Source organism: Festucalex cinctus, chromosome 2 (genome assembly GCF_051991245.1).
Source record: "Festucalex cinctus isolate MCC-2025b chromosome 2, RoL_Fcin_1.0, whole genome shotgun sequence".
In the NCBI taxonomy this organism is placed as follows: domain Eukaryota; kingdom Metazoa; phylum Chordata; class Actinopteri; order Syngnathiformes; family Syngnathidae; genus Festucalex; species Festucalex cinctus.
The window spans coordinates 33,589,997-33,616,655 of record NC_135412.1 but is presented as its reverse complement, the minus strand read 5'-3'; the positions used below and the strand labels follow the sequence as shown (position 1 = coordinate 33,616,655).

General features: G+C 37.7%; 1 protein-coding gene across 2 annotated transcripts in view; it reads left to right on the top strand.

Annotated features, from left to right (window-relative positions):
• The window catches only part of LOC144014631 (copine-9-like), a 75,547-nt gene that overhangs the window by 8,637 nt on the left and 40,251 nt on the right, over nt 1-26,659 (top strand). The window contains exons 3-7 of one of the 2 annotated variants that reach the window (XM_077514759.1): nt 11,245-11,291; nt 18,124-18,227; nt 20,548-20,587; nt 20,811-20,813; nt 24,136-24,212. In XM_077514759.1, coding sequence (XP_077370885.1) covers nt 11,245-11,291; nt 18,124-18,227; nt 20,548-20,587; nt 20,811-20,813; nt 24,136-24,212 — 271 coding nt within the window. The remainder of the gene's footprint in view (nt 1-11,244; nt 11,292-18,123; nt 18,228-20,547; nt 20,588-20,810; nt 20,814-24,135; nt 24,213-26,659) is intronic. The other variant, XM_077514758.1, reaches the window with a different exon arrangement.

Below are 26,659 nucleotides of genomic sequence, written 5' to 3'. Positions count from 1 at the left end.
GCAAAAATACCATACATTCTGGATTCATTATAAATCAACTGAAATATTGCAAGGCTTTTATTATTTTTAATATTACTGATTATAGCTTTAGGGTATTATTATTAGAGAATGTTTTCGGGAATTATTTTACAAACAAGGTGACAAAAAAATTCAATCATGCATGATTTTCATAGTTTCCTCATTTGTGTTTTTCAAGATCCTTAACATGTCCGCACCACATCTGCTTTTTACAAATACATGGTAATGGGAAAACAATTTAAGCTGTAGGAGGACAGACTAAATAAATATATTTTGCTACAAAGTTTGAATCGCACATAATTTAGTTTGTCACCGCACTTGTTTGTGAATTGAATAATTTATGCTCAGCTCTGCTCTTTGAGATTGGTTTATTGGCCTTTTTTTTTTTTTTTTTTCCATGACATTTCCAAGATCTTTCATTTTTCTTTTTTCCCCCTCAATTTTCATCAATCAAGAAGTAGCAACTCAAGTACTCTACTTTCCTGATTTTAATAATCAGAACTTCTAGTGTATACTTTCCTTTCTTGCCATTTAAAGATATCCCCTGGCACTGTGCATTTCATTGTTAATTTGGGATACCTTGAAAAGCTAAAAGTCTTTTCTCTCGGCCCCATTATTCTGTCAAGCATCTCAAGCACTTTGGCAAGGTTATTCCAATTCCAAGAACTCACTGATGCAGACCTCAACTCAATTAGCAGATCTTCTGCTTGTATAATTGGTCTTTGGCCTCCAGATCAGTGTAAGATGCAGAATCAAATGTGACACCAAAAGTCTGTGAAGTGTTCTCTCAACTTAACGTGCAATTTTCAAGATTTTTGAGGCATTCAAGCGAATGATGTGACACGTACTAAACAGGGGAAAGCGATTATAACACACTCGACCATACCTCTGTACCCGTCTGCACAGTACCTCTGGAGGGTGGCTGACTCATACGCACACACAAAGGGGACAGAACATCAGGAGTCAGGATTCAAAGGCTTGCACACTTTGATGGCACTCCATATGAGATGATACTTTATGATACCTATAATCCAGCCACAGAAAGTCCCTCTAAGTTGGATGCAGGATTGAATCACTATTTTGTCTCTCCCAAGGCAGTTAGATGCTAGCATTGCGAGGCAGATGGAATCGCGAGAATGCACGCTACAATTTCACAAAGCCATCTTGCCAAGCTTCAAGCCGGATACTATTGTGGTGCACAAAATAGTGAGTGCCAGATGGTTTACTTGTCATGAAAGTGACAGTGAATAGGGTGACCAACATCCTCTTTGCCCAGACATGTTTTTTTTTTTTTTTTTTTTATAAATTCATGAATATGCCAAGTTTTTTCATTGCGCAACTAATGGGAAGCGGAGTGCACCGTATTGTTGTCACAACAGGTAGACCGGTTTGGTAGTCGATCGTGAGGGGTGTAGGGAAAAAATGAGGGTTATGTGAGAGCATGTTATTTATTTATTTATTTATTTTAAAGAAAAAAGTAGGCTAGCATTTCGCATAGCTCATTTCTCAAGCATTCAAATAAGATCCTGAGCCAGGTTGTCAGCACAGAACTTTAGCTCACTGATAGCCAGTGTTGCCGGTAACGCGTTACTTAGTAACGCGTTACTCAAAAAAGTTGCTTTCTAAAGTAACTAATAGTCTAACGCGTTACTTTATTCTACAAAGTAGTCTGATTAAAGTTACTGTCCAGAGAATCAATGCGTTACTCCACATTTTCATGAAGAAGGCAAACTATCTCACTGTTGTAACAGTCACAAACAACTACTGCTAACTACGAAGATGAGGCAGAAGTCATTGATCACCACACTGAATTCAGCCATGGTCTGGTCATGAATGGTTTGCACATTCAAAACAAAAGTGATGATACTTTTACTACTAGTTTTATTAACCAACAGGCACACAACACAACAAAAAAAGTGTGCATTATGGACCATAAAAGTGGTAAAAAAAAATAATTTATTTCCATCCTCAACTGGTCCGTGAAGCATTATGGGATGAGGTCGTCTCCGCCCTCTCGCCAGGGGGAGTGACGTCAGACAAGTTACATTTTCAGTAGGGGTGGAACAAAAAAACGATTCGACCGAACCATCGTTCGTCAAGGGGAGCTAAACGACCGTATCGGTTGCGAGTGAGGCTTTATGGTTTTCATAACAATAGCAAGAGTTCTGCGCCGTGCTCTACTTGTTTTGTTTACATTTCAGTAGCATCACCATTCAAGCTACTTCCGTGTTTCCGTGCTCGCGACACGGCGCGCGCGCGCGCAACGAGTGACAACATACAAATGTAGACAGTTAGCAGAAGCCGGTGCCGTACATCTCGGTATTTCCCATGGCTATCGAGTCCTCTCGGTGCACTTGTATGTCCCGGGCCGGCGTTGGTACTGCGCGCAAGCCAAAAAGAATAACTCCCGTGACGATCCAATGCATGGATTCAAACGACACAGGTATGTCCCACAGCCAACACACCAGCTATAAAAGCACACTGCAAGTATCTAATTTCTCAGTTTGTGGCTCCCTGTCAATGTCTACAACTAGCATGAGCAGCAGATAGGAGAACTGAGACGTGCCCGCGATTACGACAGCCCAAAAAACAAAATATAAACAGTAGTGATTCTGTGGTCATCATCGTGTCTCAGATTAAAAAAACAAAAAAAGATGTCATACATTAACCAAAAATGAAAGTGATGACAAAAGAAAAAACAATTGTTAAATACAAAAATTGTTGATTAAAAAGGGAAATGAACTTTTGGAAATATTTTTGCATATATTAAGTGGTTAAAATGTGTTTGATAGATTTATTGTTCCATAAGGTGGCTTCATATTTCTTTTGGCTGGACGGTAGGTTTATTTCATGTCTTAAATTTATGTTTCTGAAATACTTCACAATGTGCAAATATTCTGTTTAATTGTGTTGGTGTCTGTCTAAAGGTTAAATATTTATATTTAACATTAAATTATCAACCTTTTGTTTTCCTGATCCTTATTTTGAAGAGAAAAAACAAACAAACCAAAAAACAATTATAACTGTCAATAACTACTAATAAATATTTAAACTGATACATGTGTACACACTGGAATAGCGGAACAAACAAACAATAGAGGAATTTAGGGGATTTTCATTTTCAACCTGGATAGATTTTTATTTTTTGTTTTATAAAAAGTATTTACGTTACAAGAAGTCAAGAGAGACTGCCTATTTTGTTTTTCATAAAAAAAACCTTTATTTTCATGTTAAAAATGCACTTTCAATAAAGTATTTGGAACTCCGTTTCTACTGCATTATTTTTATGTTGAGATGGTGTTATCGGCAGCTGCTGAAAGTAACTAAAAAAGTAACTTTTAATCTAACTTAGTTACTTTTAAAATCAAGTAATCAGTAACGCAATTTAGTTACTTTTAAAACCAAGTAATCAGTAAAGTAACTAAGTTACTTTTTCAAGGTAACTGTGGCAACACTGCTGATAGCGCTCTGCGTCCCCAAACCTGAGCTATTTTCACCACCATTAAGAAAGAAAAGAGGTTGAGTAAACTTCAAAAGACATTTGGCATTTTTTTGTTTTATTTTCTACCCGTACAGAGGGGGCATACGATAAAACTGTTATGTTGTATGGAATCCTTGAGTAAACTTTCAGTGTTATTTAAGTGTCTCGAAGCCGGGCCGAGTGTCCTTTTTTGGAAATTATAGTCACGCTAAGTGAAGATTAGCAGTTTTATCAGAATTGGAAACCATGACTCATAACATAACTCTTTTCCCAGCTGCCTTTGGCATGAGGCACTTGCTGCTCATCAAGCTAGAAATTTGGTACACTCCTTTATTTGATTATTGGAGTGGCCGTGGCATGTTCAGGTGAATGCTGAGAGATGCAACTTGTCACCAAGCCAAAAATGCAACCTGTCCATCCATTTTAGGGAAGGTTAAGGAAGAGATGAGATAGTGTCTCTCAAAGTCTCTCTTGAAATGTCGTGAACTTAGTTTGATGCATTTGTTATGTTAGCAGAACAGTGCCATGGCTGCCTGGCTAGTGTTTAGCCTCTGAACAGGATCAACAACGCCTCCTACTGGTTGTTGCCACATAGTGGCTTCAATGCCTAATTCAATGACAACAAACATAATTGTAAGAATGCCCAACCAATAGTGTTCTCAGCCCAAACGGGTGACACAATTTATTCATGGTTGAGTTACATTCCCTGAGCTAAATTGTGCTATAGCAGCAGAAGACATTTAGCACTTTTCGTTTTCGAATATAAGTGAATCCTTGAATGTAAAAGCATTGGCAAATGGACAGTTTTTTTAAAAGCCATTTTGAGCAACGTTGTTTTGCAGAACAAAATGTCAAGATGGCAAAGAAAGTCTGTGAAGTACCTCTCTTCTTATCTAATTTATTGATGACTTAGAGTTTGTCCTTGAGATGTTATAGCGCGTTGCCTGGTCATCGTGTAAATTAAATTAGTTTGTGCTTCTCCGCCACCAAATTACTTGATGCCTGCATGTGTTTGCCCACACATGGAAGAGTAACTGTGTGATCAATTTTCGTTTCTCAATCTGCAGTCAAGATCAAGGAAACTTGCCAGTGAAGAGTGATGTTGTTTTTTTCTTGGATGGCTTTAGACAGTAAGACATATATCAATAAATGGAAGCACCGGACGTTGGAGGAAGCAATCACCTCTTCAATTTCAGGGCTGATACGTTTTATAAATTTACCCTTCTAGTTGTCCAACATACCCAAGACTTTTTTTTCCCTCGCTATTTCTGTTCTTCTGTCCTTTCAGACCATCATCTATCTGTAGTCTCATCCAAATGGACATCATTGTTAGATTCCTTTCAAATTTATATCACAAGCAAATTAAATTGCTTTGTTGTGTCACTTTGGCAGAACCTAGCCCAGAGATGTTCTATGTGCAGAACACAGGTCATCGCTGTAGTTGGCTCATATTCAAGTTTTGTGAGTTCCTAACAGTATGTGCTAAAAATGTTATCTTTCATCTATTTTGTAGAAATTAGAAGATAGGTTCATTCAGAAGTGGTTCATTAAAAACCTGACTGAGATGTAATTGTTTTCGTTCAACGACTTTTATATTACAAGCAAATGCTGATTCTATTCTGTTGTCTTCTATTCTGTTTTCACCTACAGTATATAATATGGCCAAATAGCCATATTATATACTGTAGTACTGACAAATAATGCCATAAAATTATGGCATTATTTGTCAATGTCTCTGACCATCTAGTTTTGAACCATTCTTTGTTAGTGTGCCCTGTGGTCATTGTTTGATATAAATAAATTGCATTATTTTATTTATTTTCTGCTTATATGTAGGATAACGTGTGAGAATCACATCTTTGATAGAGAAGGCACTTTCATACACTATCTTAAGGTAATTTATTCCACAGGTAATTTAAGTTCCAAGGTATTTTGCTCTTTTTTTACTCTGGCGTTTGCAGCCAGGTTGTGATTGCAAATGAGAATGTGTTCTCTACGGTGTTTCTCACACCGCCTTACCTAGTTACACCAAGAAAAAAAATAAATAAATATAAAAAAAATAAAATAAATAAACAGAGTTTCAGTAACTCGGTCGTAGACATTTTCTTATTTTTGTGTCAATCTGTGCAATTTTTTTGAAAGGGTACTTGACTCTTGGAAATAATACCAAAGACTTCACGTTACGCATTATTAAAATTCTTACTATACGTTCAAATCAATTATGCAGACGTGCAGCATATGTAAGGGTTATGCCACGGGGACTGACTCACGGCTACTTGGTTCTTTGCTGTCTTTTGTAAAGACGAAACCACAATAGTTAGCCAAACAATTTAAGAAATGTTTGGATTAGTTAAATAAGGTAAAATTTGTTAATATTCATTTTGTTAGTGTACAACACCAAATTCAGTTTCAGTTTGACTTTTGTGTTGATGTTACAGTAGTTTTATGGTATTTACATGAGCACCTTTAGGAAATTTTAACAGAAGACACAGTTGGCCTGCAGCTGTTGAATGTAACGAAGAGGAAAAAAATGCTAATTACATGAAAAATGGGAGAAAAAGTGGTTAGTTATTAGTGTTGTTCCGATACCGTTTTTTTGGCCCCCGATACCCAACTTTGCAGTATCTGCCGATACCAATACCATACCGATACTTAAGGCTTTTTTTCCTCAACATGAAAAAGCTGTGCTGCTATTGGTTCAGAGCATTCAAGGGCCAATAGGATATCTTAGATCGGCATACAGTGAACATATGACATACAAGTGAATGTCATGCACGAGCAAGACACAAGATGCTGCATCCAAAATCCTATATTAGCTTTGGAATTAATGGTATCGGAATGTTTCTTATGAGTACTCACCGATACCGATGTGTTTTAATGCAGTATCGGCGCCTCTGCCGATACCAGTATCGGTATCGGAACAACACTATTAGTTATACTGTTTTCACTAGATTCATGAAAGAGAAAGAAAGTCATCTGGATTTTCATGTATTTATCTTTATTCAAATTCCTCAAGAGACAGCTGACTCTTATTATGTTTTAGTCTCCGCTGTATATGTATAATAAATAATACTGAATAATATGAATAAGAAGAGCCATAGCGAGTAGTATTGGTATTCAAATAAACCACAAATGCATTTCAGATCCTTTTTTTTACAAGGGCATATGACGCCATTTCCTATTCATGAAGGCTTGTTGCAATTTATGCTGTCAGTCAGTGTTTTAAAGAAGATGCCCCCCTTTTTTTTTTCTTTTTTTTTTAAAATGAGAGTTCTTTCTTGCTGGTAGAAAGTCACTCGCGTTGACCTGTATAACACGGTCATATTCAGTCCCATCTTGTTGAGGTTTATTAAACATATTCCAGGCATGCATGACCTCAACTACTTTGTCGCTGCCCTTGAGGAGTCACACAAGGCTTTGTGTGTTTCCCCAAGCTTGTGAAGTCTTCTCCGTTTGAACCACAGTACCTCGATGAAGAGATTGAGTTAAAAGAAAAGCAAATGTCTGTTATTTTCTTCAGACAATGCGATAAGAGATAGTCATTTGAAACCTGATGAGGATGAATGTATTCTCAACTAAACTGTGCTCAACATAAATGAGTACAGCCTATTTGAAAAGTAAGCCTTAAATCCGTTAATCAGTGGACACAAGATCAATGTTTAGACTTTTGATGATGATTAGGCTCACCTGTGAATGTTTCATCTAAAAAATGAACGGTGCTGCATTTTCTTAGTTGTTTACTCGATCTTTTAAAACATGATTGAGCAATTGTTCGTTTGACAAATTAAATGTTTGTGTGAACATATTGGCAGAATTAATTTGAGAGCAATGGCCCATATTTGGTGGAGTAAATGAACCTCAAGGTTGTATTGAATAAATAAATAAATAAACAAATAATTGTTGGAGTGTATTGTATGCATTTATGTTAAGCACTGTGCGCTCTGTTCCTTGATTGAGCTCTTTCATAATCATATCAAATGGCTAAGCCATATGGGGTCGCTCAAGTATCAGTTCTTGAACCCCGTTGGGTCAAAGTCTGCAAATTTTTAATGTTGACTATCACAGCAGGTAACGCACATTTACGATGTCGACTGATGACTACAGTTCAATGGTGTAGTTGAGTCACAGTGGGGAACAAAAATAAGCGCATAAATTAACATTTCCTTCAGTTAAACCATAAAAAAGTAAAGTGGATTGTTGTTAGTAAATACCTGTAATCACTTAAAAACCAAAGACTCAAGTCCGAAATTTCGGTGTGCTGATAGATTTGGATCTGAATTTCAGTAGTCTTATCCTCCTGACTACCAGGGGAAAATATTATTGTCCAATCATGTTTATTTTGATATTCCCCAATCTTTATGAAGTAACTGGAATACTGCAAAAGATTTTTATTTTTTATTTTTAAGCTATGATGTGTCCACTGCAGAGGACATTTTCAAAAACTTAAATGCTAGGCTCAAATACAGTTACAATAATTCAAACAGTACTTTAATGTGTTCTTAAGTCTTATAGAAAACATGCTAACAATATTTAAAGCCTAAATTTGTTCAATAAAAAATGTTATACACTTAATTTTCCTTTTCCCTAAAAAGTGATTGCACTGAGGGAAGCCATTTTCTTTTATGAGCCCATCACTGGTAGCAAAGCCCCACCCGTACAGATTTGGTATCATTGGATCGCTCTGAATCTCCTCTATAGAGAACAAAAGGAGTTAATTCAATCGTATGCACTGGGTGGGAGATATTCAGGTTTGAAAAGGTCCACTACAGTGGACACATTTGAATTACTGGTAGTCAGGATACGAAATGAATAATAAAACAGCCTTCTAACCAACTGACGAACATATCCAGAGTGAAGGCTTTCAAGTTCCAAGCAGACCAGGAGAAGCTCATCCTTGCTTTTTTCTCCACAACTTCTGACTGGAAATCCCCCAAAACAGCATAAAACAACTGCAGCTCATTCAGAACGCTATAGCTAAGTTTCTAACTACAACAAAGCAATCTCAGCATATTACTCCTATTTTTTCCCAAGTCTTTTTAAAGTCACTGGCTCCCAGTCAGCTATGGAACAGACTTTAAAGTTCTACTAGGTTTAAGTGCTAAATACATGAAAGAAAGGGGACTTCAATTTTTCTTTTCTAAATAATACATATGTTCTATCCACTCCCCCTGGTCTAAACAAAGCATTCTGATGAAAATTATGATTGCGGAATATAACTGAAGCAGTAAAATCTACCCATTTTCATCCATCTCACTGCTGTCGCCTGAAAATAATATCACAGTTGCTCTCAGAGATCAGGTAATGAGCAATCACAGCTCACCTGTTCTAAGTTTGGTCATATGACGCTAGTAAATTGAACCGTAATTGGTCGTTAATTGCGCCTTGAGCAACGACATCATTTTCAGTTGACAGCAAGTGGCAAAATGGCCATCCCCTGAGATGGATGAAAACACGGGTGGATTTTGCTGTTTAATTCATATTCCACAAATGCAACATTAATCAGAATACCGTGATTGGACTTGTGGGGCTGCATACCTATAGAACAAACTACAGTAAAGAAATATTTTGGGTTGAAGAAATGCTAATGAACTATAAATCCAATATGCTATGAGGTTTGCAGACTCGGTTCAATTAGTGGAACCAAGAGTGCAAGCAACACATGGTAAAGCATCAAGCATATGCTACACAAATTGAATGAGCTCCCGACAGAAATGAAGTCAGCCCAAACAGCGAACACATTTCAATCCAACCTTTTCTTTCTCATGCTTGAGATTCAGCTGCCTGCCTTTTGTTTCTAAAAGTGACATTGCTACCCGTAAGGAAAAAAAAAAAAAAAAAGGGGTGGGGGGTGGGGGGGGATAATTTCTAGTTCAGTCATGATCTACATGTCCTGCCACTTCAAGGAACCCAATGTGAATTGATTATGGCGTGCTGTTATGAAGTGTGCTTCTGCCATCTATCGGTGGGGGTCTGAAACACACTCGTAGCTCAGATTTTACAAATTGGTCAAGTGTCACCTTGCAAGTTAACACACTCATATGTCTAGGCAAGACCGTAATCCATTGCAGGGGGCAAATTGTTCCCGCATCTAAACTATAAATAACATCTTTTTCACAACTCTTTTCAAGCACCTCTACAGTAATTGTTCTAATTCGAAAAGCCGAAAGAAGTAATTTCTCATTCCAGAGGATGTGATTCCTCCTGACATCCTCTGCTTTGCCACTGCTGGACTGTGTTGCACTGCATATACACGAGACCTTAATGTGATTTGTGCTTTCATCCAACTTCAGTCTTTTCACTAAGTCGCCTGGGCCCCGTCTTGTAGTCGATTGTCAAGAGTTGTATTTAGAAGTAGGCCTTGGAGTGCTGGCAATGAATAGCCTTGTGATTTGGGCGCTCTGAGGCTGACCAGATGGGCACTTTCCTCTCTCAGTCACTTTCCATAAAAGAGGTGATCAGTCAGGTTCTTTGGGTGACACTCCATTGGATTAGTGTGATGTCGCCGCCGTGCTTTGGTGCTGTTACTCTGCAACCTTGGGGAGATACCAAGGTCCCCTGACTTTGATTACAGGCAAAATGCTTTTGGTCGCTTGGACATCATTACTTTACATGTTGGAGAAGAGATGGAATCAGGGTGCAATTTAAGGACCGAATCTCCTGAGAATGTTCTTTGCTTCCAATGTCTTCTTCCTCTTGTCCAAAATCACTCATTTATGATGCTGTGATTAACAAAGCCCATTGGAAACAAAAAAATATGGCTAACAATCTAACAAATGAAGAATTATCGCCAAAAATGCATTACTCCAAAGGCTCCCTGCCTTCTGCTCTTTCTCCGTTATCTCCACTCAGTTAATTGCTCATTAGGAGAGAAAATGTGGTTTTAATCGTGTGCTCGTCCAAAACTGTCTGAAGTTCATTCCAGCTAATGAATTTCAGAGAAACATGCAGTGGCTGATTGTTCCCATCGAAACACAAAAAGCAACACTTGACCGATTATTAAAACATCCAATTAGAGCCTCTAGCGAGTGTTGTTTGTATGCTTAGGCAAGCACATTTGTGTTTTGTGTCTAATGTTATCATGACAAAGTGATGAATTTGTGGGTTTATAATTTGCTTGCTGCTGAATTATTGCTTATTTATGCAGTTGTGCTTAGTACAGCTCAGAAACAAAAGCTCTGGTGTGTAAGAAAACCATGCTGTAATACTTTTTATATTTACAGTATAGGCCCTATACTGTACTATACTATAGGGCCTACAGGGTGGGTGTATATGTAGGCTACAATATATTATGATGGTATATTCCAAGTTGGGTGTGTCTGTTTATTGTTGTTTCTACAAATTAGTTAAATACCCGTGGGATTAAAAACGTACAATCAAAAACAAAATGATTTTTTTTTTTTTTTTTTTTTTGGTTAATTTCTTGCTTAAATGAATTTTTCTGCGCTCAAATGTTTTTTTGTTGTTGTTGTTTTTTTTAATTGAAACAAATGTGGACTTGATAACTACTTAGGGGTAACCAGTATATAGGCTGTTGAGTCAGTTTGAACTCATTTGCAGTCCGAAGAGCACTTTACAAATTATAAAAGTTGTGGTCAAATTTGGTAAATACTTTACATGAGACGGTTGAGAATGGTTTAAGGTTTAGGTTCAAGGTCTCAAGTATAGGTGTTTGTTTGGCAAATGTCTGTGCACTCCCTTTTCAGTTTTTGTGTCAAAATTAATTCTTTTCCAACTCTTCTTTTCAGTGGTGGTTCTGTATTTGCAGGCTATAGGAACCAAAGAGTGGAGGGAGGTAAGAAAAACATTTTTTTTTATTACAAGCCAGCATCCAATGTCTTTTTTTTCTTTCTCCACACATCACACACCTGTGTTGACCTTGGGCGTGAGTGACTTTACAAAGTGCCAGGACACAAATTAAAAAATGTCAACCTCCTCACTGGCCCGAAGTGTAACCACAGTCTAAAAAATACTGTCCAAGCTGTAGACAGAAAGACAGAAAAACACAAGATTAAAAACAGAACATCCAGTCATGACTGAGGACAAGAAGAGGCACAAGGGTGATTAATCGTTTGTCTCATTAAATATGCACTTCACTCCTCCTCCTGGTATCTTCCAATATTGCACTCTGTCTTTACAATTTATGCCAGGTGCATGACCTTTCATTCATTGCCTTCACCTGTTTTGTCACATTTCCCTATTACCGTTTTTCCCCCCAAGAGGTGAAAGATGAGAAGTATGGTGGATGCATCCAACAACTCATATATCACTGACATGACATCGACAGCCAATAATTACTTCAAAATTCCAAGTCAACTTTTATTTTCATTGTGCAATTTGCTATAAGAATGGATGTTCTCAGAAATACAGTGTCCCTTCTAAATTTGCTTAAGTTTTTGTTAATACATAGATTAATCTTGGTTGTTTGATTGAAACATTAGCGAAAGCAGGGTTTGTATAGTGAAATACCTGCTCTTTTTCTTTTTTTTTTCTTTTGAAAGTAAATAATAGTAGACTGAAAGCATTTTGCGTTTGACATCAAAAGATTAGACAAGACCAAAATTTCAGATCTTTTTTTGAGGGGTTTATTTCTGGCTCTGGTACACAATTTGAAGGTAGCACCTTTTGTTTGAACCTACACATTTTTCATGAAAACAAAAGTATTGGAACAGTAAAACCTACAACAGGGGTGTTACGTTTCATTGCGTGGTTGAGGGAAGGCAGATCCAAATGCACGGCATCAACACAGCTGACTAAAATGATCAGTTCATCAGCAAGCTCTGTAGAAGCCTGATAACGATCATGTTCATTGAATCAGGTGTGTTGGTGGAGGGAGACATCGAAAACAGACAAGACAGTGGCTCTCAAGGACCAGGATTCCCTACCCCTGTATACATGAATAAAATAAAGCTCAATGCGGTATTTAGTTGAAAATCACGTTTTATTAAAATAACTGCATCAAGCATATGACCCATTGTAACCAACCATACATTGGCCTTCTTCAACTTTTTTGCTTATTGTTCATTTTTGTTGGTTTGTTTGTTTGTTTGTTTGTTTTTGTTCATTTGGTGGAGCCTGATACCCATTGTGTGTTTTGAAATTGCCTGAAACAAATAATAAAATACAAAATACAATACAAAATACAAATTTTAGTGGGTTACTCCTTTTGGGCCTTCCTTATAACAGGTGCTCGAAACTGTGTTTAAGATGGTTGGTTTGGTCAGTTTAAAACCTTCCACTTCTTGCTAATTAAAAGCTATATTGTTATTATTTTAGTGATGTGTTTTGGGTCATTATTGTAATGCATGAATTAAGGATCATTCAATCAGTTTGCATCTTTTTTTCTTTTCTTTTTTTTAATAGCATACAAAGACCTTGTTGAAAATGTCAGCCCCAAATCCAATTTCTGTCAGAGCCACGTGTATCTGTCTTGACTTTATTAAGTCTGAACAACAAAAATCCCAAGAAATTCGATTGGAGCAAGTAGGATACCAAACCACATAGGGAGAAGTGTGGACGCTCCGGTCTCTCAAATGTGATAGTAGAGCGGTGTTTGCTCACTTGCACAACAACGTAGAGATTAATTAAGCAGAAAAACCTTTAGTTAATCCACCATAATTAACAACGACTTGCATGACATTGACATAGAAACAAGAAAACACCACCAGTTTTACAGCCTGTTGCTGCAACTTTGTTGATGTTGCAAACCCTATTGCATGGTGAAAACAAAAAAACAAAACAAAACAAAAAACATCAAAGTCAATGAAATTGCTGCCACATCACACCAAAACACAACTAGAGCTACGTATATACAGTTGCTAGAAAAAGTATGTGATCCTTTTGGACTGCCCTGGATTTCTGCATAAATTAGTCATAAAACATGGCTTGATCCTTTTCTAACACGACCGTTTTCTTAAACAGTACTGAACACAACATAAGTATTCACAGTGCATGGTGGAAAAAAGTGAACCTTTAGATTCAATCATTTTAGAGCCTCCTTTGGCAGCAACAATCTCAACCAAACATTTTCGAAAATACATTTTTTCTTTCAGTTGCAGATCAGATCTGCACAACAGTCAAGAGGAATTTGGACCTTTCCTCTTTACAAAATGGTTTAAGTTCAACAATATTGTTGGGATGTCTGGTGTGAATTGCTCTCTTGAGGACATGCCGCTGCATCTCAATTGCATGAGGTCAAGACTCTGACTGGGTCACTCAAAAAGGTGCATTTTCTTCTGTTGAAGCCTGTTGGTGATTTATTCCTGCCCGTTGGTTCATTATTCTGTTGCATTACCTGGTAAGCTTTAGTTGCCCAATAGATTGTCTTGAAATGTCTTGATGGGAATTCATCTTTCTATAAGTGATAGCAAAATGTCCAAACATTGAGGGAACAATGTAGTCCCAACTCCCAAACCACCATATGGTGGAGTGGGCATCGTGGTTATAAAGTTGTTGGTCGTGGTGTGCTTTTTTTTCTCTCACACCTTCCAAATGATTCAACTTTGGTATCATCTGACAGCACAATATACTTTTTCAGTAGCACTGTGGAAAATCCTGTTGGTCTTTTTGCCAAGTTGAAGCCTGTAGTAATGTTTTTGTTGGACAGCAGTGGTTTCCTTCATGGTGCCCTCTAATGACATCCACTCTTATTTAATGTTTTACTTGTAATAGAGTTATCAAGAGATGTTAGCATTGCCAGAAATTTCTGTTGATCTTCAGCCGACCCACTAGGATTTCGTTTGCTGTTGTTGCAGTCGCCATGTTTTTTTCTTTATTTTTTTCTTACTGTGAGCTGTTGAACATCAAGGCTTTTATAGATACTTTTGTGAGCTGTTCCAGTTTCATGCAAGTTAAAAATTCTTAATTGTATGCATCCTGAGAACTCTTTTGTGTGAGGCCTACTTCCCATCGGCCAGAACTTCTGGAGTGTAAAGCATAAAAAAAAAAAAATAAAATAAAAATTGGTTGAGTTTTTATTTATAGGGCAGGTGAGCTTTAACTAACAACCCCAATCTCATCACTGATTGGTCACTAGTTTGACTAACTCCAATTAGCTCTTGGAGAAGTCACGTACATTTCCTACTCGGTATTGTGAGTGTTTATAGGGGGCGTCCAACAAAATGCATATAGTTTTTGTGTGGTATTGTTTTAAGAAAACAGTGTTTGTCTATTGTTGTGACTGTACGGAGCCCCTAAGGTGACGAGGTAGAAATTTAAAAAAAACTGCGTTCCCGCGCAAAACATTTTGCGTTCCCTCGCAAAGATTGCGAGGGTACGCAATCTTTGAGTACCCTCGCAAACTTTGCGTTCCCTCGCAAAGATTGCGAGGGAACGCAATCTTTGCAAGAGAACGCAAAGTTGTTTTGCGAGGGAACACAAAGTTGTTTTTTTCGCCTACCATGTTACCTTCGCTGCGCCGTAAACACTTCCGGGTCATCTTCCATGTGAACAAAAGCGACGTGTAAACAAAGCAGTGGAAAAATACATGCTCCATCCTAGTCGTTTTGGGAAAGCTTTCCCACTGTTTTGTTTCATGTTTACGAACGTTCCATCCTCGTCGCTTTTGCGTTCTCTCACAAAGATTGCGTTCCCTCGCAAAGATTGCGAGAGAACGCAAAGTTTTTTGCGAGGGCACGCAAAGATGTTTGCGAAGGAACGCAAAGTTTTTTGTTTTTTGTTTTTTGTTTTTTGTTTTTTGTTTTTTGTTTTTTGTTTTTTGTTTTTTGTTTTTTGTTTTTTGTTTTTTGTTTTTTTTCTACCATGTCACCTTAGGGGCTCCGTATAACTGAGATGTAAAACAGATCACATTTTATGCCATTTTTTTTCTTGCAGAAATCCAGGTTAGTTGAAAGGGTTAACATACTATTTCTTGGAGACACTGCAATGCGTATGCTCCGGAAAAGTTACAATAAACTGTAAAAACAAGTAAAGACCCCATTGTCATCATTTTTTTTTTTTAACTGCTCATACTTCATGGTTGTATATGGCATGGCATTGCCACTGCACATACCTTGTTACCATAGCAACCCATTCAGACAGGTCAGTACAAATCTGATATGTGGATGAAATATACGATCTGGTCAGTGGTCACTTACAAATGACTTTGCAGACAGAGCTTCAAGATCTGATTTGATCAAACATAAGAATCATTCTGTGGATCTCTCAGTTCATTTTGATGCTCTCATCACGTCACATCAATAAAAATGTGCCAAGTATATCACACTTTAACAGCCTGGAGATAGTCAGTCCAGCAACTAAAAACACCAACTCCCAAAATACCAGAAGTTGCCGTGATGATCCAACTGTTGTAGATGTATACATTATTTATTTTTTTTATTTAATGGCTAAAATTCACTTCCTGCTGTAAGACTTGCAAATGAGTCAAGTTCATATTTACGTATACCAGCTTCCCAAATGGTGAAATATTTTTTTCCCTCCGTCGCTTCAAGGAAAAAGGCTTATAAGACAACATAACCATTAATAATTCAGAATGTTTGACTAATCGAATTCCACATGGTCAAAAAACTTCCTTAAAACAAAAAATCCAATCAATGTTTAATGACCATCCTTGGTTGGCATAAACTTTCAGCCATCAGAAATGATGGTATTCCTTGTGTCAGGATTTAGTGCTTATAGAGACTGTAATGCATTGCAATCTCCAGAGTAAACAAACAGTCATCCAATAGTGTGCACACATTTTTGGTGCCACACAGGAGTAGATGACCATGCATGAATTGAAACCAGACAAATCCTGTTTGCTTTCGAAATGACATTTCCAATCAAGAAACAACTTGGAAAGAAAAAGTAACTCTGTGTGTGACCTTCTTTCCCTGAACCTGGAAACTCGTGGTGATGGTTGCATCGCCTTCACAACAAGAAAATTCAATCCATAGAGCGGGTTTCTGGTGGCAGGATCTATGCAGTTGAAGTGATTTTTCTCAGTGCCAAGATGACAGCTGACATCGGACGAAGAGAAAACACTTTTAAACCTGACAAGAACTAAATTGATCGGCTGAAAGGTCAGCGTGTCTAAGTTAGATGGGAAGAAAAGCCAGTGAGCCATTAGAGCACTAAGATTTGACCGTGACATAGTTGTGTTGTACAGAAACTGTAGTGCACAGTGTCTGCATTTGGATGAAAAAAAGATCAACCTTCAAATTGATGAGAGATGTCACAACCTTTCATTCTAACCATTGATTGATTGATTTTTATTAGTCTCAAGCAAGTACAAGAATACAAACGCAGGATGTTTGAGACCATTTTTTCCCAGACAGATACCAGTACGGATAATCAACTCTTGAGTAGTCACCAATACCAATATCAATTACTGATACCACTAGTATTCTGATACATGAAATTCCAACCCCCAAAAAGAAAAACAATGACAGATCATTTTAAGAAATTTTATGTATATATATATATATATATATATATATAAATATATAGATATAGATATATATAGATATATCTATAGATATAGATATATAGCATTTTTCCTTTTCCTGTTATTGTAATTTCATGTTTGTAGTTCCTGATTGTAAATTGGCCACAATCATGAGTATCAATAACTTGAAACAAATCCGTGGGTATCGGCCCAATATCGATATCTGGTATTGGTACTTACCATCCCTAATCAAAATAGTATAAAATAGAAAACAAAGGAAAAAAGACGGGGTGAGGGCACATTTAATAAGTGCAAGTTTGAGAAGGGGTGGAAGGAAGCAAACCTTATGAAGTTCAGGCCCCTTTACATTCTAATAAATTTAAGATCCATAAAAAGGAACACACAATTATGATGATCACATTGAAAAGCATGTACTGTACCCCTTTATTGAAACTTGATCCTAAATGGGCAACACGTGCCAAAATGTAGGGCAGTGCAATCCTGTGGTTTCTCTTCAATCAATGAAAAAGGTCAAAATCAGTCAAAATCATTATGACATTAAAGTTATGTTAGATTTTATTCTTATAGCAAATGTCAAAATTGTGAAACATCATTTATTTAGGTGATTAAAAAAACCGTCCGAAATTCTTTCCCTCACAATGTGGCTATTAAAAAAATCACAACTGATTGAAATTTGAAACAAGCAGGGATTTGTTGTAGGGTCGATATACGGCAGGTGGACTCTAAGGTCCAGGGCACTTCCTAGCGAGTCCTTGATAATGAATAGGGTGAGGGAACAGTTGAGACCATCGTCTATGTGTCCAGGGCACTAAAGACATGAGTCAAGGAATTGTAGCTATGGCGAGGCAGTGCCAAAATCAATAGCTCATTACATGGTGCTTTCGGGCCAGACCACGGAGGCGAGGCTGGTTGTCCGCTGGGGGAATTAGCACTGGTGTGATTGTCAGGGAGATGAAAAGATGGCTTGGCCCAGAAAGAAGGTTGGGACCTGAACTTGTGCAGGATAGAGAGGCACTATTCTTGCTTTAAATAGCCCCTGATTACTCACAGGAAACCACATTTAGCACAAAGCCCAGTCACTTGTTAAGATCATTTTTTTTTAAACGGACATTTGAGTGTTTTAACTGTCACAAATCTTGTAATCATGTCATGTGAATTTCTCATGTACTGTTTTTTTTTCTTTTGTTTTTGATTAAGCTTAATAACTTTTCCACTGTTGTAGTCTGGCCGGACAGAGGTGATCGATAACACTCGGAATCCTGATTTTGTCCGAAAGTTCGTCTTGGATTTCTTCTTTGAGGAAAAACAAAATCTAAGGTTTGACGTGTAAGTAACTTGATGTTTTATTCAAATTCCCCAGATAAATCTGAGGTGACTCTGTTGCATGACGACTCAATTTGGTGCAAATGAATCTCTACTCACTCGCAATCACCTGTCTAGTTCATGTTAAATTCAATTCAATCTTTATTCGAGTCACTTGGTGGCCTCACTGATTGAGTTAGATTTTTTTTTTTTTTTTTATCCCCACTTAACTTCACTAACCAATTTATTCTTAATCAATAGCTATCAAAGGTCACTCACATTCCACTTTAGCTTAATCTGCAGGGTATGAACTGTAATTATTGTGCCAATTGCTTTGACTAAACTGAAGATAGTGTAGCAAGGAAATTGTACTTAAAAAAAGGCTGTATACATTTTCATATTCTTTGCTGTACACTCATAGTCTTGAACAACTTTAGATCAATAACAAAAGCTGTACAAAAAAAAAAAACATACTATTTTTTTATGTTTATTATTGTGGTTGTACTTTGCAGAAGTGTGGCCACATGCAATCAATGAAACATAATTAGCCATAATTAACTGTTTACAGTATTACCTTTTCCAAACCTATTCCTATTCCATTGAAGACTAGGGTAGACATTTTTATCGCTTATTATATCTATTTTATGTTTTGCAATAGGTTTGATCAAGACTTATTTTTCTGACAGTAACATACACAAGCAGCCTGTATGAACTACTGCCAGGATCTCATTAAATCCACAAAAGCAAGTACCACCACTATGGATAATGCACTCTTGAGTAGCTGAGCTAAATTACGTGCAATCAACGACTATTTAGGCACAGAGGGAGAAGTTATATGAAAATATGAGCAATCAAAACATGTGATGTTGTCACTGTATGCAGACACACATTTTAAATGTCACATATAGATGCAGCATTCTTCTCAGTTCTAAAGAAGCAAATACTCTCAACAAAAATATAACACTTTTGTTTTTGCTCCCGTTATTTATGAAATGAACTCAGAGATCTAAAACTTCTTCCACATACACAATGTTACAATTTCTCTCAAATATTGTTCATAAATCAGTGTAAATCTGTGAGCGTGAGCACTTGTTCTGAAAGGTGCAGTTTTGTTTTATTGGGAACCCAGAAAACCAGTCACCACCAGTACTGACTGTTTTTCTGAGTCCCCAATAAAACATAACTGCACCTTTCAGAGTGGCCTTTTATTGTGGGCAGTCTAAGGCACACCTGCACACTAATCATGGTGTCTCATCAGCATTTTGATATGGCACACCTGTGAGGTGGGATGGATTATCTCGGCACAGGAGAAGTGCTCACTATTACAGATTTCGACTGGTTTGTGAACAATATTTGAGAGAAATGTATGTGGAAGAAGTTTTAGGTCTTTGAGTTCATCTAAAAAAAAATGGAAGCAAAAAAAAAATCGTTGCGTTTATGCTTTTGTTGAGTATATATTTGTGGAGATAATCCTTCTAGATCAGGGACCACCAACATCATGCTCACGGGCAGCAGATAACCCACAAGGACCACATCACTAACGCTTGGGACTGTTCTAAAAATAGCTTACCAATGAGATGCCTCTGTATTTTGTACGTCTATAAAAAAAAAAAAAATGGGGGAAAAAACAGTGCCAATAACCAGAGAGTTTTATCTAGCTATAATTTGTTGCTTTTATTTTTAAATCACACCTGCATTGTGTAAATTCAGAAATGACCGTATTTAAAAGAAAACAGTAAAGTTCAAAGATCAATCATTTTAAGTAAAGCATGCCCAATCCATAGCATTTGTGGAAAGAAACAACCGGCATAACTATGAGGAAGTGATTTTTTTTCAAAATAATTTGAGAAAATGTGTTATTTCAGAAGTGTATATCTCACTGGTAGCCTTTCGTATTAATCAATATCCAAAAAGTAGCTGTTGGTTTAAAAAACAACAATAATTCACTCAGATTCTGAGAAATTGCCTTCAATTTCAAAAAGGTGCAAGTTCAGTATTCATTCAAGTTACCTCTACTCTTCAGAAATACTGCTAAAAACAACTTGGTTGATAACAGTTAGACGGTAATTGTGATGATGAAAAGAAAAGATTGGTTGCAATGTTTTCACAGTGGTGTTTTAATTAAAAGCTCCCTAAATTTAATTGGCCAACAAGCGTAAATAAAATTTAACAAGAGGAACATCATTTCTTGAGTAATTGGAGTTAGTCAAAATGAAGCAAAGAAATAAAACTGATCACATTGTTTGTAAACAACACGTCACTGCTAATCAGCAACAATTGATCCTTGCAAATGTAAATCTCAACAGGCTTTGATAGAATCTTATCACATCTTTGTTTCTGCCAGGTACAATGTAGACTCCAGAAGCTGTAACATTTCCAAACACGTAAGTACAGTATGTCATTGTCAACTGGCAGTTTTGACTCAGTGCTGATAGCTCTCATTTGCAGTGTAAACTCATTTGCTGTGTTAGAGTGGAAAAACAGCCATGTTGTGACTCAGTGGGCATAAAGTGTCATTCAGAACTCAATGTAGCATGAGCCTTCCTATTGACAAATGTTCCTTTTTTTTTTTTTATTCACAAAACTATCAATCCTGCCGGAGCGCAGAAGGTGAGTGGTTTATGATTAAACTACTTTTGATGGCTACGCTCATCCTCCTTCACTCATTCCATGATTTATGTTCTCAACTGGTCCGCTTCATTGCTTTTTCTCCCATTCTTTCATCTCATTTCATCAAGGACAAACAGCTCCAAGCCGGAGAGTTTGCCCACTTCCTGGTGTTGTCTCGCTGCAGCTGGACTTCAAATGTACACACAGCTGGTGTTGTTTGAAGCTACACCATATTGTGTCAGGACATTTACAGGTGCTGAACACATCTAGTATCGTCGCTACACATAAACGACGTACAAAACATTAGATGTGTAATGTATCATCCTGTCTGTTGTTTTTCCAGACATTTTGTTCTGGTAGTACGGAGGCAGGTTGTAAACTTGGAGAAAAATGTCATCCATTGATAAAATGCATAAAAGATCTATAACAAAGCCCTGAAAAATGTAGTGTGTGTCACAATGTACTTGAAGAAATGTTGCTCTTTGCTCTGGGCATAAGGGACCATTCAATTAGACCGAGGTATAGAAATTCGTACTGGTTGCTACCCTGCTGGGCTATTAGTTCTGTCATGTTTTACATACAGTAGCTAGTTGTCATGCAGCTGGCATGAGATCCATTCCCACTCAATGTGCTATTCACAAATGCCCTGTGAATGACTAGCCATTAGACCACCCTCTGCCTTTTATTGGCTGATGAAACTTTTTACTTTGAACATCCATTAAAATGTTCCATAGGCATTAGCAATACAATGATCCCATACTGAAACACCATGTACGCTACTGCTTGTGTCACGTGCTGACGGGGTGAAGGACCCAAATGCAGGCAGAGCAGGGCATGAGGGCAGAGGAGTCAAGGAGGGATTTTATTAAATAAAACAAAAGCAGGAGGCAAATAAGGAACTGATCAAAACACAAATAAACTCCGGGCAAATGAACAAGGGGAAACTAGGGCAGGGCAGGGCAGAGAACAGGACAGGACAGGACAGGACAGGACAGGACAGGACAGGACAGGACAGGACAGGACAGGACAGGACAGGACAGGACAGGACAGGACAGGACAGGAGAGGAGAGGAGAGTGGCAGTAATTCAGGGAGGAAAACACCAACAATGAACCAAAAACAGGTGACTAAATACACACACTAATTCACAATGACTAGACACAGCTGGGCAAGACACAAGTGGCAGGGGAAGCTGATTGGTAGATACACCGGGAAGGGAAGACACACGCAGGTGGATAAGGTTAACAATAACGAGACCAGGGGAGACAAACCGGAAAGCAGAAACAGAAACGTAGGAACATGACAAACTCAAAACTAGAACCCCAACAAAAGCAACAAAAACCAAAACCCAACCCAAACCATAGGTGCGTTTCCATTACCCTTTTCCGCAAAAATAAAAGCGATATTGTACTATTTCGATAAAGTACAATTTTGAATTGTCGGTGTTTCCATTGAAGAGAGTTTCGCTTCTGAGGCGCAATTCTCGGAATGTCCCGTCTCGCGAGCCCTCGCTGTTCTGTAAGAGGTGCTCATGATGTTTACCGTAGAAGGACGCCCGGTGTAGTTATGTTACTTTAAAAAAAACACTCACCCCTCATCGGGCGGTTTCGGGCATTTAATGTTGGTGTTGTTGTGTGTGTCCCTCGGCAGTCGGCAAGCAGTTCTGACACGAAAGCGAGTGGCACCGTACTTCCTACTTCCTGTAATCCTAAAATGTTGTTGTTCCCATGCAGAGGCTGTGTAAAAGGCGGGTTACCAATTGTTAAAAGTTTCTGATGTTTTCTGCTAAATTAACCAGACATGGCAGGACAGGATTTCAAGCTCTCCTCTCCTTCAACTTTTTGAAGGAGGCTCGCTCGATTACACCTCTCTCTCTTTTGCGCTCATGACGTGCAGTAGCAGATACAAATCACTTCAACATGTAAAACTAAAATACAAACCCGAAATTAATAATTCTCAAAACAAATGGTAATTGCAAGTTTAATAAAAATACACATAAACGTGTTACAGTCCTTTCCGCCGTGACCGGGCGGGTGTCACATGACTACTAATGCGCAAAAAGTGTTTCCATTACACTTTTGCGAAATACTTATTTTTCAATACGTCTCAAAAACCACCTCATGAGAGCGCAAAAACTTTTTTGCGATATTTGAGAGTTTTTTCGCAAATCCGGTGTTTCCATTACCAGCTTACTTTTGCGAAACATGCCTTTTGCGCAAAACTGAGGGTAATGGAAACACACCTCATGACAGCTTGTCTGAAAAGCAGTAACAAGAAGTTCTAAGTTATTTAAACCCCAACCTGTCACATTACATTACATTATCCATCAAGAAATACAAGCTGAAATTCATACATTCAGACCTGATTCACCTTGTGCAAGGTCCGTCAACCTCCCATAGTTTTTTTTTTTTTTACCACTTACTCACACACTCACACACCGGCTTACTTCATGTAAGCCACATGGGTCTCCCAGGCGGAGGAGCGAACCCGCGCAAACCAGCACCGAAGGCAAGTGACGGTTCCACTCCTCCACCTGACCTGGAGCCACCGCCAATAGTCTTGTTTCTGTGTTGCCACCTCACGCTGACATCTTTTCCATTAGTACATGTCCACTGTTATATGCATGTTTATTTCTTATGTGCATCTTCTTGTTCAATAGCAAGTTACTAGAAATGCAAATAATTGATTATCACCATGCGGAAGGAAACAATCATTTCGCTGAATCTAGATTTTAGAATTTTAGAATTAGGATTTTTTTTTTTTTTTTTTGTCATTGCATAGACGTGTGTCGCTGTTATGGAATAACAAGTTGGTCACTTTTGTTGTAGGAATTAATGAGTTAAAATCAACTTGAAATTGATACATAAAATGTGGCATGATGGTTAAGTGGTTAGCACATCTGCCACATGGTTCTGAGGTTAGGGTTTGAATCTGGGACCCAACCTTCCATATGCATTTTGCATGTACAGTTTTCTCTAAATTGTCCTTATATATGAATGGTTGTTTGTCTATATGTGCCCTCCTATTAGCTCATGACTTGTCATTCAAAGTCAGTAGGATAGGGTACAGCACATCTGCAAACCTATTGAGGGTAAGCGGTGTAGATGATGGATGGATGTGCCTTGAAATATTACCTCTACAATTTATACACATTTTCATTATGGCGACAGTTTGACCCTTTAGAGATTTATACACTTTTTTATTTTATTTTTAATTTATCTGGTGACTCGTGTCCTGGAATTGATTAGACTGCAGCTCCACCATTATTTCTTTCGTCTGCCATACAAGTCATCCCCTTTTATCTCTCTTTTTTTTTTTTTTCAGGATTTTTTGGGCCAGACGTTTTGCACCCTTGGAGAAATCATCGGTTCTACAGGAGGTCGCCTGGAGAAAACTCTCTCGTAAGTCGTGCAACATAATCTTGTTTATTCTAATATAATCACTCAAGACAAATTAATTCCCAATTTCTGCTATTGTGTTCAATGATAATAAAATGTATGCTCATGAATATTGATGGCCGGCCCCTGATGAAATCTAAGCTGCAAAGCCCATCTCCGTGATGAAGTGTGTATCGCCTCAACAACGTCGATCAGCGCGAGAAGCCTCTTCTGACAGCCTTAGATCACATTCATCAGGAGGCCGCGACATCATCACCGAATATTCTCATGAGCCATATACATTCCTATATTATAGAATATTAGATATAGGAACCCCCACTATTACCAACTCAGAAATAGATTACTTTCCAGAACATATTACAATGCAACCACAAGCCTCTGATTTTACTTCAATTGAATGCTAGAGATTTTGATAAATTATATGTCATAATATGTGACAAGTGTCATTCATCCAATCATCCATTATCTGAACTGCTTATTATTTATATTATGAAGAAAAGTATGTCACTATACTGATGTCTAGTGTTTTTATCAAACCTTTGTTATCTTATACATAGTTCATATGAAAAGGAGCACAATGAATGCTCACTCAAACCCCCTTCACTCAATTGCCATTTGAAATTCAGGCCATGAGTCCTTTGAAGGTAGACTTCCGTTAGAAATGCAAACAAAACTGGTGTGTACAGTCAGCTTTACTTCATTCCCTCTTCATATCCTTTGGGTCCAACAAATGTGGTAAAAGCGCACCTCATGAAATATTGATGAGCTGTTTCCTTGTAAAATGAGGAAACCTGTGCTGTGTGCTTGATAGCAGTCTGTTCAGTGTCTTAGCTTGCCCCCCTTTTCTTTCAAGTGACACCCCGGGACAAATGACAGAGTGGTGGAAGGTCTAGCAAATAACAGTGCTTCTCAAACTTTTTACTCCAAGTAACATCCAACCAAAAATTTTCTCACTTCTCCAAGTACCACCATCATGTAAGTGTTCGTCATAAATGTGACAGATGTTTTTTTGTTTCTAAAATGTACATTTGGTATTGTGAGTTACTCTAAAATAATACACAGTTTAACATTGCGCTTTACTATGGGAAAGTTTAAAAAAAATAAAATAAAATAAATAGTAAACCTTGTAAGCTTTTTTAAAGAAAAAATTCTGGCCAAATTTTTGGGGTTTGTTTTTAACAGTTTAGCATACTCTGCCCTGTTAAGTGTCCTTGGGTGTCTTGAAAGGCGCTGGTAAATAGTAATAATAATAATAATAATAATAATAATAATAATAATAATAATAATAATGATTATTATTATTAAAGTTACTTAAATAAGTACAATTCATTACACAAAAGAAATTAAGAAAATTAAATAGAAATTATTAAAATTAAAATATGTGTTTCAAAACAAAGAGTACGAGTAAGACTAAAGGCAAATGTGTGTACTAAAAAGTTTAATTCATCTGAACATTACTTTGAAAAGTGTACAACACTGTACTGTATTGCACTATACTGTGCATGATACTTAAAAAGAAAAATTAAACTTTACTGGATTTAAAAAATAAATTAAAAAAAATGTAAAATTATGGGCAGTTTGAACATTTGAAACTGGCCTTAATTATTAATTGTTCCTTACTTGTTTGTTGATGCTGTTTGAGCTGTGATAGTGTGATACTTTTACTGCTCATAACTTTTCCATTTACCATAGACTATGGCCTAGGTTTTCCCTCCCTCCTGCTCGAAATCAAAACGAATTTGATGTACCGGTAGTTCCAATCATATTTGCTGACTAGTTTATGCCATTTGCTGTTTCTAGCACCTGCATGCTTAAAATGGTTTTTGCACTTTCCTTAGCAAACTAAAGGCATGATAGCCAGCTGCTGCTACTGCGTCGTATAGTTTTAAAGTCTTCCTGTCATCATTATGTACACAGATGGCAGACATGTTTGATGGTGTTAATTAACCAATATACTGTATCTCTGTGGACACACATTTAGGATTTAGTTTCTTGATGTGGGGCCACTCACAATCACACAGCCTATATTATCATGTCAAGTTCAACTATACCCACACTATATTCTCTCGTTTGCACTCTAAAGTCCCCACAGGTGATTAAGCGCTGCATAGCTACTCCCTCCAACCACATGTAGCACTGCCTGTCTCACTAAGCCTGGCCTGTCCTCCCCAACCTGTCCTATTTGTTATATGATGTGTTCTTTCCTTACACCCTATGCCTTCCATCACAGATACTGTAAGAATGTGACTTCCTTGCAATGCTGCTGTAGTCATTTTGCCAATTTATTTTGAAATTATTCTGACATTGGTGTGCGGGTGTGCGTGTGTGTGTGGGTGGGGGTGCGTGTGTGTGTGGGTGTGTGTGTGGGTGTGTGTGTGTGTGAGAGAGAGAGAGAGAGAGAGAGAGAGAGAGAGAGAGAGAGAGAGAGAGAGAGAGAGAGAGAGAGAGAA